The sequence below is a fragment of the Sus scrofa genome, chromosome 4 (genome assembly GCF_054392235.1).
Source record: "Sus scrofa isolate SSC_HxYL_T2T_F1_AM1 chromosome 4, Sscrofa_HxYL_maternal_Yorkshire_Landrace_v2.0, whole genome shotgun sequence".
NCBI lineage: Eukaryota > Metazoa > Chordata > Mammalia > Artiodactyla > Suidae > Sus > Sus scrofa.
In genome coordinates this window covers 108,580,172-108,595,659 of record NC_139386.1, presented here as the reverse complement: position 1 = coordinate 108,595,659, position 15,488 = coordinate 108,580,172, and the positions used below count along the sequence as shown (strand labels likewise).

The window sequence follows — 15,488 nt, the reverse complement described above, 5'->3', positions numbered from 1 at the left end:
AGTCCAGTGGCATTGAGTGCACAATGTTGTACAACCATTACCACTATCTAGTCCCATGACTTTTTCATCACCCCCAAAGGAAACCCTGTAGCCTTAAGCAATCACTCCCCATCCTCCACTCCTCCCAGCCTCTGGCAACCATGAATCAGTTTTCCATTTCTATGGATTTACCTATTCTGGATATTTCACACAAATGGAATCCTGCAATCTGTGGCCTTTGTGTCTGGCTTCTTTCACCTAACGTACTGTTTTTAGGGTTTATCTGTGTTGTAGCGTGTATCAGTACTTTGCTCCTTTTTTATAGCTGAGTAATATTCCATTGCCATAGATCATGCTTTGTCTCACTGCTCATCTGTTTACATATATTTGGGTTGTTTCCACCTTTTGGCTCTTGTGAATAGTGTTGCCCTGAACATGGGTGTACAAATTTTTGTTTAAACACCTGTTCCCAATTCTTTGGGGCATATATCCAGGAGTGGAATTGCTGAGTCACAGGGTAATTCCAAGTTTAACTTGTTAAGGAAACACCGACCTGTTTTCCCTCACAGGGTTATTTTCAGGATCAAATGAGCCAAGAAGTGTAAAGCTTTTATTACAGTGCCTGGCACCTAGACCTCAATCAATCACTGCTGAGAGAGAAAATTCAAATTGGTTACAAATAATCAGCAACAGAGTACATCTGTTGTAAAATACATCTGTATGTTGGAAGGAACAATCATGCCTGCCCTTCATGCTTTTATGTGGAGGGACTGTGATTAGAGCAACAATCCAAGCCTTTGTTCCATCCCTTTTCTTACCCCTTCCGGGAAAAGAGGAGTGACTTTCTATCTGGTCTTTCTCAGACCATACAAGGCGTGCCTATGTCAGCCCATTTCACTCTTCCCTTGGGATCTACGTGCCTGTGGGGAGCAGGGACTCAATCTCCTGGACTCTGCTACACCATAAAGTTTTTAGGGGCAGGCTCCTAAAACAGGGGCCTGAGGCAGTTCAGCCCTGGCTAAGGCTGCCATAGCCACTGGTGGGTAAACAATCTGGGGCATAGTACCAGCAGGCACACCTGCTAACCGACCCAAACACCTTCCTCATGAGTAATAATGATTTTATTCTTGAGTACTCAGCCATAAAAAAAGAATGAAATAGTGTCACTTCCAGCAACGTGGTTGAACCTAGAGATGCTCATACTAAGTGAATTAGGTCCGACAGAAAAAGACAAATATCATGACATCTCTTGTACGTGGAATCTAAAGAACGACACAAAAGAACCTGTCTATGAAACAGGCTCACAGACACAGAAAACAAACGTAGGGTTACCAAAGGAGAAAGGGGGTGGGGAAGGATAAATTGGGAGTTTGGGATTAGTAGACACATCCTATTATGTACATATAATAGGTAAACAACAACAAGGCCCTACAATATAGCACAGGGAACTATATTCAATATCATGGAATAAACCATAAGGGAAAAGAATATAAAAACAGATATATGCGTATAACTGAATCACTTTGCTGTACACCAGAAACTAATACAACATTGCAAATACACTCCACTTCAATTACAATAAAGATTTTATTTTTGACTTACATTTGCCTGACCCCCATGTGTCTTAAACAATTGGTTCTGTCAGTGGGCAGGACAGAGGGATTACACAGTACTCCCCCCACCCCTGCCCCAACCTGGCAAAAACACCCTGAACATATTCAGAAAAATTAACAAGCCAGTTTCAAACACCCATGGTCTTCTATCGCAAATATAAGTAGGTTAAAAGACAAACTTTAAAATGAGATCAAATATAATGAGCAACTATTTGTGTTTTTCCAAATAGTTTTTTATCCTTTGATCTTGGAAGACGTGGAATTAAAAGAGAGAGCCTTTGAGCGCTTCTGCGGTATTGTTATAATAAACCTTGATACAGAAAATGCTTTACAAGCAATTCCCCATTGTGGAGAGGCTTCATTTCAGAGTCCCTATGTTCTTAAATTAACAACCTTGAGATGGTATTTGTTTTCATTTTTGTACTTAATAGGGCATAACATCACCGTCATTCTTTTGGTTTTTTCCCCCCCTGGGGTGAGTATAGAATTGATAAGCAGTGAATGCTTTTAATTCTATTCAGTAAACATTTATTGAGCACCTGCTAAGTGCCAGACACTGTGCCAGGCAGTTTGCGGGAGACCAAGATGGGTAACATTCAATTTCATACACAAGGAGCTTTAGTCTAGTGGCAAATGAAGAAGATACTTACATAAGCAACTACACAGCAAAATTTAGCTGAACTGCTTTAAATGGGTTTCAGCCATTTGGTTTAGATGATTAAAATCTAGAACATCTCACCAAAGGGAATTAGACGCAGAATTTTTATTTTATGACTATTCCCATGATGGTTGCACTCACTTCTGTCAGACTCAATTCCTTTCTCCCTTTGGAAAATGACATGTTTCCTTTAGCTGCAAACATACCGTGAACAGTTCAACCAACAGTTTATTTTCTTTGAAACCATCCTTTAAATAGCTTAATTGCCTAGTTTTTGCTGCTATTTCTCAAGTGGGTAGCAGGCGACATCAGGCTGATGTGTGAACAAACTAGTGAATGAACAGAATCCTGAAAAGGGATTCAGAAACCATCATTTTTTTTTTCTTTTTACAGCCACACCTGTGGCATGTGGAAGTTCCCAGGATAGGGGTCCCAGCAGAGCTGCAGCTGCAGCCTATGCCAGAGCCATAGCAATGCGGGATCCGAGCCGCACCTGAAATGTATACTGTAGCTTGCGGTAACGCACGATCCTTAACCTACTGAGGGAAGCCAAGGATCGAACCCGCATCCTCATGGACACTATGTCAGGTTCTTAACCCATTAAGCCACAATGGGAACTCCATAAATTTTATTTTCGTCTCAACTATATCCCTTACTAATTTCTTCCTCCTAAGCCACTTCCCAGGGTCCCAGCCCACACTGTCTAAATTCATCCAGAGCATCTATGACCAGGCAAACCTAGGTATCAACAGACCCTGAAGGACAGATACAGGGACAGGCAAGGCCCAAAGGAGAGGCAAGCTGTAGCTAAATGATTTAGGATGGTGGGGCTTTGAAGCCAGATGCTCAGCCTTGAATTCTGGCTATTTTGCCTATTAGCTGTGTGATCTTGGGCAGAGACGATGACTTGAGTTTTTTCATCTGTAAAATAAGGATGATCATAGCCTCAGCTTCATAGGTTTGTTTTGAGGAATAAACCCAAGTTAATATCTGCATGCGTGGGGACGGCCCTTCGAACAGGGTAAGGACTGAGGCCTGTCAGTTGAAACAGAGTCCCTGTGTGTGGAACACAGAGAGGGGGATGAAAACACAGCCCCTGAAGGACACGAGGAGGGCAGAATGAGGTAGAATGAAGTGAAATTAAAAAAATGGACAGAATGAAGGGAAAGGGATAAGATGGAAAAGAATGAGGCAAATGCATGGCTCAGAGTAAGGCAATGACCCCACCGCAAAGTGGGGAAAGAAAGGAATGACATCCTTTTGCTTCCTCTTCTACATGCTCTCGGGCAACTCACTTGACCTCCCTGCATCTGACTCTCTCTGATAAACAGATGAGAGGCAGTGGAGTATTGTGGCTAAATACCAGCATCCCCACTGACCAGCTGTGTGACCTTGGCCAAGTCGCTTAACCTCTCTAGGCCTTAGTTTCAACTGCTCCCTGAGGATACTAATAATTCCTACACCTTTATAGGATTATGGGATCGGGAAGTGTGTATTTAACTCAAGAGGTCTCAGGATATGTTTGTATATAAAGGCATTTTATAAACTTCAAAAGGAACACAACCCCATAAATATTAGGGATTATTAGGGCCTTCAAATTTATCTAGAGACCACTGTGGCTTAAACATTTTTTTCTTTCTCTTCTCATCCAATGGTTTTTTTGAAACTAATTGAGAAGCTCGGTCAGTAGAGAGATTTCATAGCTTCTCTCTCTCCTCTCTGTGGGCTGGATTCCTAGCGAACTCTCTCCCTCTGGATAGTTGTAAAAGCAAGAAGTGCTGCCAGGACAGCTCTTATCAAAATATTTTAGCACTTCTGCATCTGGTCCTGGCCATAAAATAGAAGTGAAGAAACACTTATGTAAAGCTTTCAGAGCTGTGAAAGAAAAAGAGAGCTCTTATTTTATTGGCTCTGGTTCATCTATCTCCAGGACAGGGAAGAAAAAAATAACTTAAAGACTTAAAGCAAAAAGGCATTCTGTGAAAGAAACTTGAAGATGTGACATGAGCATCAGTAACTAAGATAAACAAGAGAGGAAAAAAGAGTGACTGTTGTTGAGTGAATTATCCTTCCCTGGGCTCTGTTCGGCTCTGTGTACCAAGGAAACTTATGAGCGGGGGCCCATGGGAGAACTCAGATCCATATGCTAACGGATCAGCTTTCACGCCATCCTGCCCACTCGTGCCCACCTGCTGCGCTGGCGGCCCACCTCCATACCAGCCAGTTTCCCCAGGGCCCCAAACCTCTTCCTCTCATTTTCTGCTACAGCCAGATTCCTTCTGCCCCAGCCCTTCTTGTGATGGAATAGGAAATGGGTAAGAGAGACAGCATTCATTTAATATTTATTGGGTAGCTACCATGCTGCAGACACTGAGCTAGGATCTGGGGTATGAAGATACCTAAGATCAAGTCCTGCACTCAGAGTTCCCTGAGTGCAAAGCTCCTGGCAAGAACTAGCATGGGGCGGGAGTGGCGGTGGGGGTTGGGGGGATGTCCCAGGGGCACAGATGGGGTGGTTACTCTCCCTGAAGGCTAGGAAAGACACAAGTTTTCACTGAGCATGTGCTGCTTCGGTTCTCTTAGGCAGTCACCATAGCCCTTCTGTAGGGGGCATCGTTTTCATCACTCTACAGATGAGGAAACCAAGGTTCAATGCAATGAAGTAACTCACTCAAGGTTGCAAGCGACTGAATCTAGATATGACACCAAAGCCTCTGTTCTCTCCAGTAACTTCGTGCCATTGGCATCAGACAGGATAATGCTGGTGAGATTCAGAGGAAAGGAGCCCAGCTAGGTAGGAAACCCTAGGTCAAATTCTGGCTGACATGTGGCAGAGAGGAAAGGTGATTGGGAAAAACAGGGACAAGTGAGGAGAGAGACCATCGGAAGAAAGAGGGGAAAGCAGTGGTGTGCGGACCCCTGCTTCGCCGACACTCACATTCCGCAGCAATGTCCCCCGCTGCCTGCCACAGTGGGAGGATCTATAGAGGAGAAACTGCCAAATGTTACAAATTAGTTTTTCCCCCCAATAAGCCAGTTTACCAGCACACCCCTGGAAGGAAGGCATGAGAAAAGAGTGCGGATGGGCTTTGGAGAATTTCCTGGCAGATATTTTCGGCGGGGAAACTGAAACGGCAAGGGATTTGCATCCCGTCTGCTCACATGCCTCTATTTCTCGTGATACAGGAGAGGAAGCACGGAGAGCGTGTGTAAATGTTAACAGACTTTCTTCGTTCCCTCTTAACACACTGATAGTCGGAATTCTTTGGACCGTGAGTGACAGAAACCAAATTCAAACGACCTTGAGCAAAAAGGGACACAGATTTGATCGGGCCCTCTAACCAGGAAGTCCAGGAAGGACCTGGGCTCTGGGATCCCTAAGAGGTGGGAAGTCCATCAGTGGTCAGCTCCAGATCTTTTCCTCCCTCTCCATTTTCACCTTGACTGTGGGCATTCACCTGATTCCTTCCAATTACGCGGTGGGGGCAGGGGGTGCTATGCAGAGGAGGTGGGAGTAGGAGAAGTCCAGAGTGGGAAAGGGAGGGAATGGTCACAGATATTATCAAGTTTGCATCATCCCGACTTGGGGACCCCAGAGGATGGAGGTAGTTTTTGCCATCCAGCCTCCAACTCTATCCCAGGGAACAAATGGGACCGTCCTGCCTTGAGTCACATACCATGTCTGGGTCCAGTCTCTGCGGCCAGAGGAATGGGACCCTGACTGGCTAGACCTTGGTGACGTTTGCATGCCTGAGGCCAGAGAGAGCGAGGTTCTGTTTAGTAGACCCTTCTGGTTTAGGGCAGGTCAAGCAGCTATAGTTACCAGAAGAAGTGGGAAAGTTTAGTGAAAGTGGACCCAACAAAAGTACGTCCACTCTGCCTGCTAATCTTATTTTCAGAAGTATTAGCATTCTGGATGCTTTAAAGGACTTAACTGAGGTGTTTATGCTGCACGGGACAAGGATACAATCATTTGACATCAGGATTCTTTCTCTATCAAAACTGATGTTCACCTCCACTTACAACAACTTTCAAAAGTCTTGGAGTTCCCTGGTGGCCTAGTGGGTTAAGAATCTGGTACTGGTACTTCTGTGGCTATTGTTAGATCCCTGGCCCTGGAACTTCTGCTTGCCTTGGGCGCAGCAAAGAAAAAAAAAAATTCTGTAAGGCCCCATAAACTCTGGCCCCCTGCCTACATCTCTATCCCTAATCTCCCTTCCTATCACTTCTTAGCCACCCCAGTCTCTCCTTCATTTACTCCACTCCAGCCACATGAGTGGGCTTTCTTTCTGTTTCTAGAGGAAGTCAGGTTCATTCCCATCCCTCGCATTCCCCCCCCTTTGTTTTCTTTCCATGGCCACACTCGTAGAATGTGGAAGTTCCCAGGCTAGGGGTCAAATCAGAGCTGTAGTTGAGGCCTACGCCACAGCCACGTGAACACTGGATCTGAGCTGCAGGCAATGCCAAATCCTTAACCCACTGAGCAAGGCCAGGGATCAAAACTGCATCCTCACAGAGACTACGTTGGGTCCTTAACCCAGAGTCACAGTGGGAACTCCAGATCCTCCAGATTGCTAACTGCTGTTCTTCCTGCCAGAAGCGCTCATCCCTGCTGGCTGGCTTCTCAGACCTCATCTCAAATATTCCTTTTCAGAAGGACTTACCTTAACGCTCATAGGTCAACTACCTTTTCCTCCACCTCTAAACAATTTCTCCCTTTAGGTCTGTCTTATTTCACTGATATCAATCACCATCTCCCCTTTTCTTTTTCACTGATGATTAGTTTCCTTATCAACTGACTGTATCTCTACTAGAACATAAGCTCCATCAGAGCAGGAACCATGTCTGTCTTTTTCACGGCTACGTCCCCCGGCCCTAGCACAGTGTCTCCAACAGAATAGTGCCAATCAATACCTGTGGAAGGAGAAATTGAATGAAATTGTATGTATCGTGCAACTCTAACCAGCAGAATGAACCTTGGGGTAAGAAAAGAGGTTCAGGCTTTGTGTAGAATTAACTCAGTTTCCTTGGGACAATCTCCCCACCTCTGTCTTCTATCCTCATTTCTGCTCCACTTCAGCTGCTCAGAAGGAAATGATGTTCCCTTTCGGACCACATCTAATGCTGTCTCTTTGATTCACTTCATCTTGATCTTTCTGCTGCCTGTGGAATGACTGCCCACTAAGTCGCTTGATTTTTCTCTAATTTTAAGTTCTGCAACTCGATGCTCCCTTCCCGTCCCTCCTACCTCTCACGCCCGTCCTTGTCTCTCTTATGCTGGCTCTGATCTTCCCATTAGTCCTGGACATCCATCAAATCTCAGTTTATTTTATTTGCATATTTATCATCATGCGACGACAGGTGAGTCCAAAAGAGACTTCTAGAGGCCAAAAGATGTACAGGAACCAAAGCTTCATAAACCAACCAAGAGCAGGAATCCGAATTCACCAGTGTTATTGATAGGAGCCTATAACAATTTTCTCTAGGAACTTTAATATCAAAATCATTTATACACTGACCAGAATATATTCAGGAGTCTCATTAATATCGATCTAGTCACAAAAACTGATGTCAGAAAATATGACCTTAACACAAAGAAAACAAAAAATCAGAGATGAGGACAAAAGTTTATGCCTAAAGTTCTTCATCGGAGTCTTATTCATAATTAGAAAACACTTGTAAGAAAAGCCAGTGCTCAAAAAAAGGGAAGAAATAAAGATGCTTTTAAAAAAATGATTGTTTAAAACACTTAATACATGGGAAAATAATCATGTTATATTATTGAGTGAAAATAGAGGACACAAAATTTATATATATGTATATATATATGTTTGGTATATGTGTGTATATATTTAAAGCTACACACACACACACACATCTACATGTATAGAGAGAGAGGGAGAGGGAACAACAAAACATTCCATGTTATTAGCAGTTTTTATACTTTTAAAATATTCCCTAAACTGTCAACAATGATTTTATGATACCATTGATTTTCAAAACAACAAATGACTTTACTTTTATTCTATAAATACCAATTTTTTGCCTATATGATATATTTCACAATTTAATTTTTAAAAACCTGACTTTGGATCATTTGCAAGAACTATCTTTTTTCTTTTTCTTAGTTTTTTTAAGACCATGCCCAACACAGAGGCCCCCGGGGGTTGTTTGTTCTCGTATAAACAGGGTGGAATAACTCTAACTACACTAAGGCAGGTGGATCAAGTGTCCCGGGTGTGAGCAGCGAGTGGCAAGGGAAAGGACAGAATCAACTTTTCAAGTTTCCATCAGTGACGCTTGGCCTTGTTTAATTAATGAAGGCAATTGTTTGTCAATAGCCGTTTCCTGAGTTTCGAAGGCAAGCCTCACAAGGTGAAAACAACTGAAATTACAGCTAATGGGATGGATGTTTAAAAGACGAGGAGAGCGGATATGTAGAAAACGAGATGCTGATTCATAAGTTGAAACGCATAATTATTAGAGATAATCAGCAAACCTTTATATCCACTAATGGAATAAAATACAAATTACATAGTCAGCACAATCCAGCGCTTGCAAGCTATGAGGATAATGCACAACAATAAAGAACAGCTGCTAAGTTAATTGACCATTTCCATTTTTATTAATTGGAGAACTACATGGCAATCATTTAAATTGAAAAGAACTATATTTGGTGGGTAATATGTTTAATGATTCCAGATACTTTTTTTCACTGAAATATTTATTCTCATCCTATTAACAGATTTTTTTTTTTTTATCGTTGAGACTATGTTAAAAGCCCAAGTAGTATGCAACACCTCTGGGCCTTCGTTCCCTCATCTATAAAATAAGGATGACGGAACACTGGTGCTAATGTTTCATTCTATGGCAGTGGGGGTACAGGACTTCACAAAGACTTCACCCCATTTCAGGGAATTTGATGAAGACATAAAAGTGTGATTACCATCCATATCTTTGGCATTCCAATTTTTTTTTTTAATCAAGCAGCATTGGTGATCTTATTGCTAAGCTTTAAAATAAGCAGATATTGTACACCTAAACTTATATATTTACTCTGATGTCTTAAAATTGTTTTACTTACGAGGCAGAGATCCACATAAGACTTTGTTGGGGGAAAACATGGCTTTACTGTCTTAACAACAACAACAAGTTTGAAAACTCCTGAGCTAGAGGAGCTCAAGTCTGTGCTCCGCTGAGCCTCTGCGATGGTCTACAAGCAGCATCCTAACCTTCCGGTTCTGAAAGTGTTTGATCTAGGCCTTGCCCTGACCTAGCTCATCACCTAGAACTAATACTGCCGCAGGACCAGGGGCCATTCCCACTTTTCACTTTTGAAAAATTGCTCAAAGGATCTAATGACGTCTTCACACTTTTAAAACTGTCACCCAAAGGAAGCCGTTTATGTTAATCATTCAATGAAAAAAAAGCTGGCTACAAAGACATGTGAATACTTCCCACTTACAAATATATAGCTGACTCTAGATAAATACGGGTAAAATGATTTTTTATACAGAGCTTACCATGAAGCATCACTATTCAAAGCACTGTGTGTATATTAGCAACTCATGTTTTGCCCTCAGTAGCTCGAAGAGGTAGATCATGTTGTTATCACCTTCATTTTACAGATGAGGAAACCGACATACAGCACTTAATTACATGACCTACGCAAGGTTATACAAACACAGAGAAAGAAATATCTGCAAGTATTTGTTCCAAAAATTTTAAGACCATGGGTAATGTCTGCACTTTTGCCTGTGTGCCATCTCTAAAAAAGCATTTGCGTTACTCAGGTGACAAAAGGAGAGGCAGAGAGTGCCCATGCTTGCTTTTCCTGGTGCAGCTCATCTGGAGTCTGAGTGCTGGTGGAAGCCCCTGGGATCATGGACTCTGCTCTATTTGGAATCAGGCAATGATCCATTAGGATTTGCAGACAGCCCTTTGTTCTGCAAAATACAGGATGGTAGCAATTTTTATTTAGTTGGCAAGAAGTGGCTATGATAAAATATCCTTGGATAGAAAACTTGCTCTTACAGGCTGTCTCTCTTTTACTAAGAGTGAGTCTTCAACCTGCCTCACCAGGCTGTCAGTGCCAGCCCCAGATAAGCCAGGCTTGCAGAAATTACATCTTCATTCACTTGGTTCCATGAGAATTGGGGATCTGGCGCCATCGTGCACTGGTATGGTGTTGAACTGCTTATTTTTATCTTTTTTTATTTTTTTTGTCTTTTGTCGTTTTAGGGCCACACCCACGGGGTATGGAGGTTCCCAGGCTTGGGGTCTAATCGGAGCTGTAGCTGCTGGCCTATGCCAGAGCCACAGCAATGCGGGATCCGAGTCGTGTCTGCAAATTACACCACAGCTCATGACAACGCCGGATCTTTAACCCACTGAGCAAGGCCAGGGACCGAACCTGCAACCTCATGGTTCCTAGTCAGATTTGTTTCTGCTGCGCCATGATAGGAACTCCATGAATTGCTTATTTTTAATTGTCTTTATCTGCTTTAAGTCTCTGTGCTTAATTTCCCCAATAAGCCTGTGAACTCTTAGAGGTCAGTGATGCTCTGGGCAATACTTCCTTACTTTCCCAGAAGGCATTAAGTACAGAAAGTGTTTGATGTATGGTAGCTCAGTGAAATGGAATTATTTATAAATAAATGGAATATATGTATATAAATATATATAGATATAAACTGAATTGTATCTAATGTAGATTTTGGCATTTGGAGTATTTATTTTCTGTTTTAAACCGATGGGTAGCACATCAATAAGTCATCACTTCAAGGTAATGTCCCATTCAAAACAGATCACTAGGATATGTGCTCTAAACAACAACAACACAAACCCCCGGCTGGACTGGCTGGCTGGGTTATGCCAGGTCACGCTGTGGTGCTGTGAGTTACCTTAGAGGACCCAAACTGCAAGAACCCCACTAATACACCCTCAATAAAGAGTACAAAGCCTTTCTCCTCTTTCCTTCCTTTTTCTGCATAATTCAGGCCTCAAGCCATCACGGGGGGAAAGTAAGGTGGACATAATTCCGATGAGTGGCCTGCTATCCTGTGTCAGAGCTCAATTAGGACGAGAAGGGCTCTGTGCAGGGAAAGGAGGAGCCAACACACAGGAGAGTTAGTCAAGTAAATAACTATATTGAAAATAAGGAAGGTCAAATTTCTCACTGTCTTCTAAGACAATAAAAGGAAAAAAATGACCGTGAATACCGTGGCGTTGAATTGATATTGAAGGTATCAATGCACGCTCACAGATTTTAATATATAATGGAAATCAATTTAGGTGTAAATATGTTTATGCATATTTATGCCTCTAGTCATATACATATATATGTGTATATACTTAGATTCTATCTCTTACCTAAATATTTTTCTGACTTTTTTATATTTTCAATTCTACATTTACTTCATCTGGGATTTATTTTCGAGTACAGTGTGAGATGAGGTGCCACTTTTTTTTTTTTTTTTGACCGTATAGCCAGGCACTTTCACCAACACTATTTATTGAATAATTCATCTTTCCCCATTGATCTGAGATACTTCCATTTCTGTCTTTAACGTTGACTGTAAACATCTTAGAAAAGCAACTTTAAGAGTCTCATTAATGATGGAGGGATGCTGACGCATCTCCATCTCTTTCTGCCATCGTCTTGGGTCATCAATGGCTTCTTTCCAGAAGACTTCCTTAAATTCAACACTTCCCAGACCAAACCGACCTTGTCTGTCCTCACCTATTTCTGACCTCAGGAAGCAACAGCCCCTAACAATCCAACAGATTCTCAACTACCTCTGACCCTAAACTCCTCTCCTTTTTTTTTTTTTTTTTTTTTTTTTTTTCTTTTTAGGACCACACTTGCAGCATGTGGAAGTTCCCAGGCCAGGGTTGAATCAGAGCTGCCACTGCAGCCTACACCACAGCTTGTCACAATGCTGGATCCTTAACCCAGTGAGGGAGGCCAGAGATGGAACCCACATCCTCACAGAGACAACATGGGGTCCATACCCCACTGAGCCACAACAGGAACTCCTAAACTCCTCTCCCTTTTTGTCTCTTCCTCCTTTCTGCTTCCTGGGAAACTCTGAGTTTAGACTGTCAGGACTTCTCTCCTGAGCTGTTATAACAGCTATTAAATTCTTACCCCTTCTAGTTCATCCTTTGCCCTGATTTCTGAATAATGAATACAGATAATGAAAACATAATAATAACATGAGCCTCTCCCTAGGACTCAGCAACTCAAAAGCCTTCAGGTTTGTGCACTGTCTTAAACCCCATTGCAGGACACTCCAGGCCACCATGATTGACCTGCCAGACACTCTTTCTCCTACCTGACATGCACTTTCATAATTCACACTAAGCTCTGATCCTAGCATATGCCAAACACTTCTCCCATTTTGTATTCCTTCCTCCAGCCTGGAAAATCATGTCTCTCAAACACACACACACACACACACACACACACACAATGCTCTTTTAAGGTCCAATTGAAGCCTCGCCCTTTTCCATTAAGTATTTCCCTAATTCTCCAGTTGAAATGCATTACTTCCCACTTGTCTCCAAAGTACTTTGTGCTCATATGATACCACGCATTTCATTATGCCTCATGTGTAAGGGCTACACACCTTAGTTTTCAGATCCAGATTCTAACCCCTGAAGGCAAGACCACATTTCTGTTCCCTCTGACCTCCACTTATAGCTAATTTACTTTGGCACCTTGCTACGTGCTCTAATTCCTTCCTTCCATACTGCTTTAATAAGTGGCAACGGCACATCAGGCACCATTCTAACACTGGGCATAACAAGGCATTCTAATACTCGTGATTCATAAGACAAAGATCTTCTCCCCATGGAAGGTGCATTCCACAAGGATTCTTATTTATCCCACCATGACCCCATGACAAGAGGGCTACTCCTCTCCCCTTTATATTATTCCTCAAGAAGGGCCACTTATCTGGTAAGCGGCAGAACTGGAATTCAAACTCAGATCTATGTAGCACCACATGCCCTGCTGAAATATTTGGGGAAACAAAAAGGCAAAGATTGGCACCTCAAAAGATTAAATAAAGTACCTCTTTAGGCACTGACCAGAGAGGGAAACAGTTAGATGTTACTGTTGAAAAAGCTATGGCCTCCTTTGCCATCTCTATATGCTCAGGATGTAAATAGAGAAACTGAGTCTTACACCCAAATGGGATCCTTGATATGAGGGCCCACATTGCTTTACTGCAGAAAATTGAACAGAAAGAAACACAATAATTGAGGTAGAGGTATCTACATACTTTATTCTTAAAATCCCCACAAGAACACGGCAAGGTACATAGTGCTGCCTTAATTTTTTATGGTAGGGAAACTGACCTGAGGAGGGGGCATTTTAACAACTGCCCACCACCCTATAGCTGTTCCTGGCATCATGTTCAAATAGAACTTTTATAAATGCATACATAGAGCTTGTATAGACTGAATCATATTAAAATCTCTATGGAGAAAGTTGCTATTTAAAGGACTTTTTTAAAAGGTAGATTATTCAATAAATGGTAATTGAGTTTACCCAATTTGTCATTTGGGATGGGAAACAAGTAAAAGTAGGCCCTTATCTTACTTCTTATACCAAAAGAAGTTCCAGATGGATCAGAGATTTGCATGTAAAGCATGAAATCACAGACGTCCTATAAGAAGACATAGATGCATATTTTTTTTGATTCTAGAATGGGCAAGACTTTAAAAAGGATAATACAAAACCCAGAAGTTATACAGAAAAGATTGACACATTTGATTACATAAACATTAGAGTTTTATGTAACAAACTCCAGCCCTTCAGAAAGAAGGCAAAATATAGTTCTTCACCAAAGAACTATTCTGGGGTTTGAAGTCCAAACCTGCTAGGAATACAGGACTGCATGGCTTGGCCTGTCTCCTGGACATCAATCTTCCCTGAAAACCTCAAGTGATAGTAGACAGCCAATCAAAACCAGGACTTGGGGAGTTCCTGCTGTGGCGAAGCCAGATGGGTGGCATCTCTGATGTGCTGGGATGTAGGTTGGATGCTGGCTGGCACAATGGGTTAAGGATCCAGCATTGCCACAACTGCGGCATAGGTTGCAACTGCAGCTCAGATCTGATCCCTGGCCGGGGACCTCATATGCCATGGGCAGCCAAAAAACAAAACAGAACAAAAAACAAAATCCAGAACTAGAGTGAGTATTCTATATGCCAAACTATTTCTTTCCTCGCAGGCTCAGGTTACAACTAATTCACAATTTACTACTTAGGGGACTTTAAGGCAGGAAAGTATGTGTTGTGATGTCAGAGGCTTCACAAATGGGAAAAAAGGTTGTAAAAGGGAAACATGTGGCCTGTTGGACAGTCAGGGCCGGTTTGATGGCTCTGAGTGACCAGATCCCTAGGACTCCCTGCCACTCCTTCCTGAAGACAGGCATCGTCCTAGAAAAGGAAGAAAAAGGAATTCCCGTCGTAGCTCAGTGGTTAACGAATCTGACTAGGAACCATGAGGTTGCGGGTTCAATTCCAGGCCTTGCTCAGTGGGTTAAGGATCTGGCATTGCCGTGAGCTGTGGTGTAGGTGGCAGATGTGGCTTGGATCCCACATTGCTGTGGCTCTGGTGTAGGCTGGTGGCTACAGCTCTGATTAGACCCCTAGCCTGGGAATCTCCATATGTTGCAGGAGCGGCCCTAGAAAAGGCAAAAAGACAAAAATAAAAAAACCCCAAACAAAAAAAGAAAAGAAAAAGCAAAAATGAAAAGGCAGGTGACATCTATTTGATGCCTAGGAGAAATGGATTTTCTATACAAGGTGCTACTCTGCTATTTTTTTTTTAATTGCAATGTAGCTGACGTACAAAGTTGTGTTAGTTTCAGGTGTACAGCAAAGTGATTCAGTTTTATGTATGTACAGTTTTATATATACACAATTTTATATATATACAAAACTTTTCAGATTCTTTTCCATTATAGGTTTTTACACATGTTGGATATACTTCCTCTGCTATAGAGTAGATTCTAGTTGTTTATCTGTTTTATATATGTGTGTATCTGCTAATCCCAATTTATCTGTCCCCCTACCTTTTCCCCCTTGATAACTGCAAGTTTGTTTTCTATGTCTGTGAGCCTATTTCTTTTTTGTAAATAAGTTCATTTGTATCAGTTTTTTCCAATTCCATGTTAAGTGATATTATGTGATATTTTAAAAGATATTTTATTGAGGAGAAGCTA

General features: G+C 42.1%; 2 protein-coding genes across 3 annotated transcripts in view; both read right to left on the bottom strand.

The window, feature by feature from the left end:
• VTCN1 (V-set domain containing T cell activation inhibitor 1) overlaps nucleotides 1-15,488 on the bottom strand; it is a 194,515-nt gene that overhangs the window by 164,699 nt on the left and 14,328 nt on the right. The gene's annotated exons all lie outside the window — the stretch shown is intronic.
• The window catches only part of LOC110260487 (uncharacterized), a 36,460-nt gene continuing 28,369 nt past the window's right edge, over nucleotides 7,398-15,488 (bottom strand). Inside the window, exon 3 of the mRNA XM_085020980.1 lies at nucleotides 7,398-7,630. Coding sequence (XP_084877106.1) covers nucleotide 7,630 — 1 coding nt within the window. The 3' untranslated portion in view covers nucleotides 7,398-7,629. The remainder of the gene's footprint in view (nucleotides 7,631-15,488) is intronic.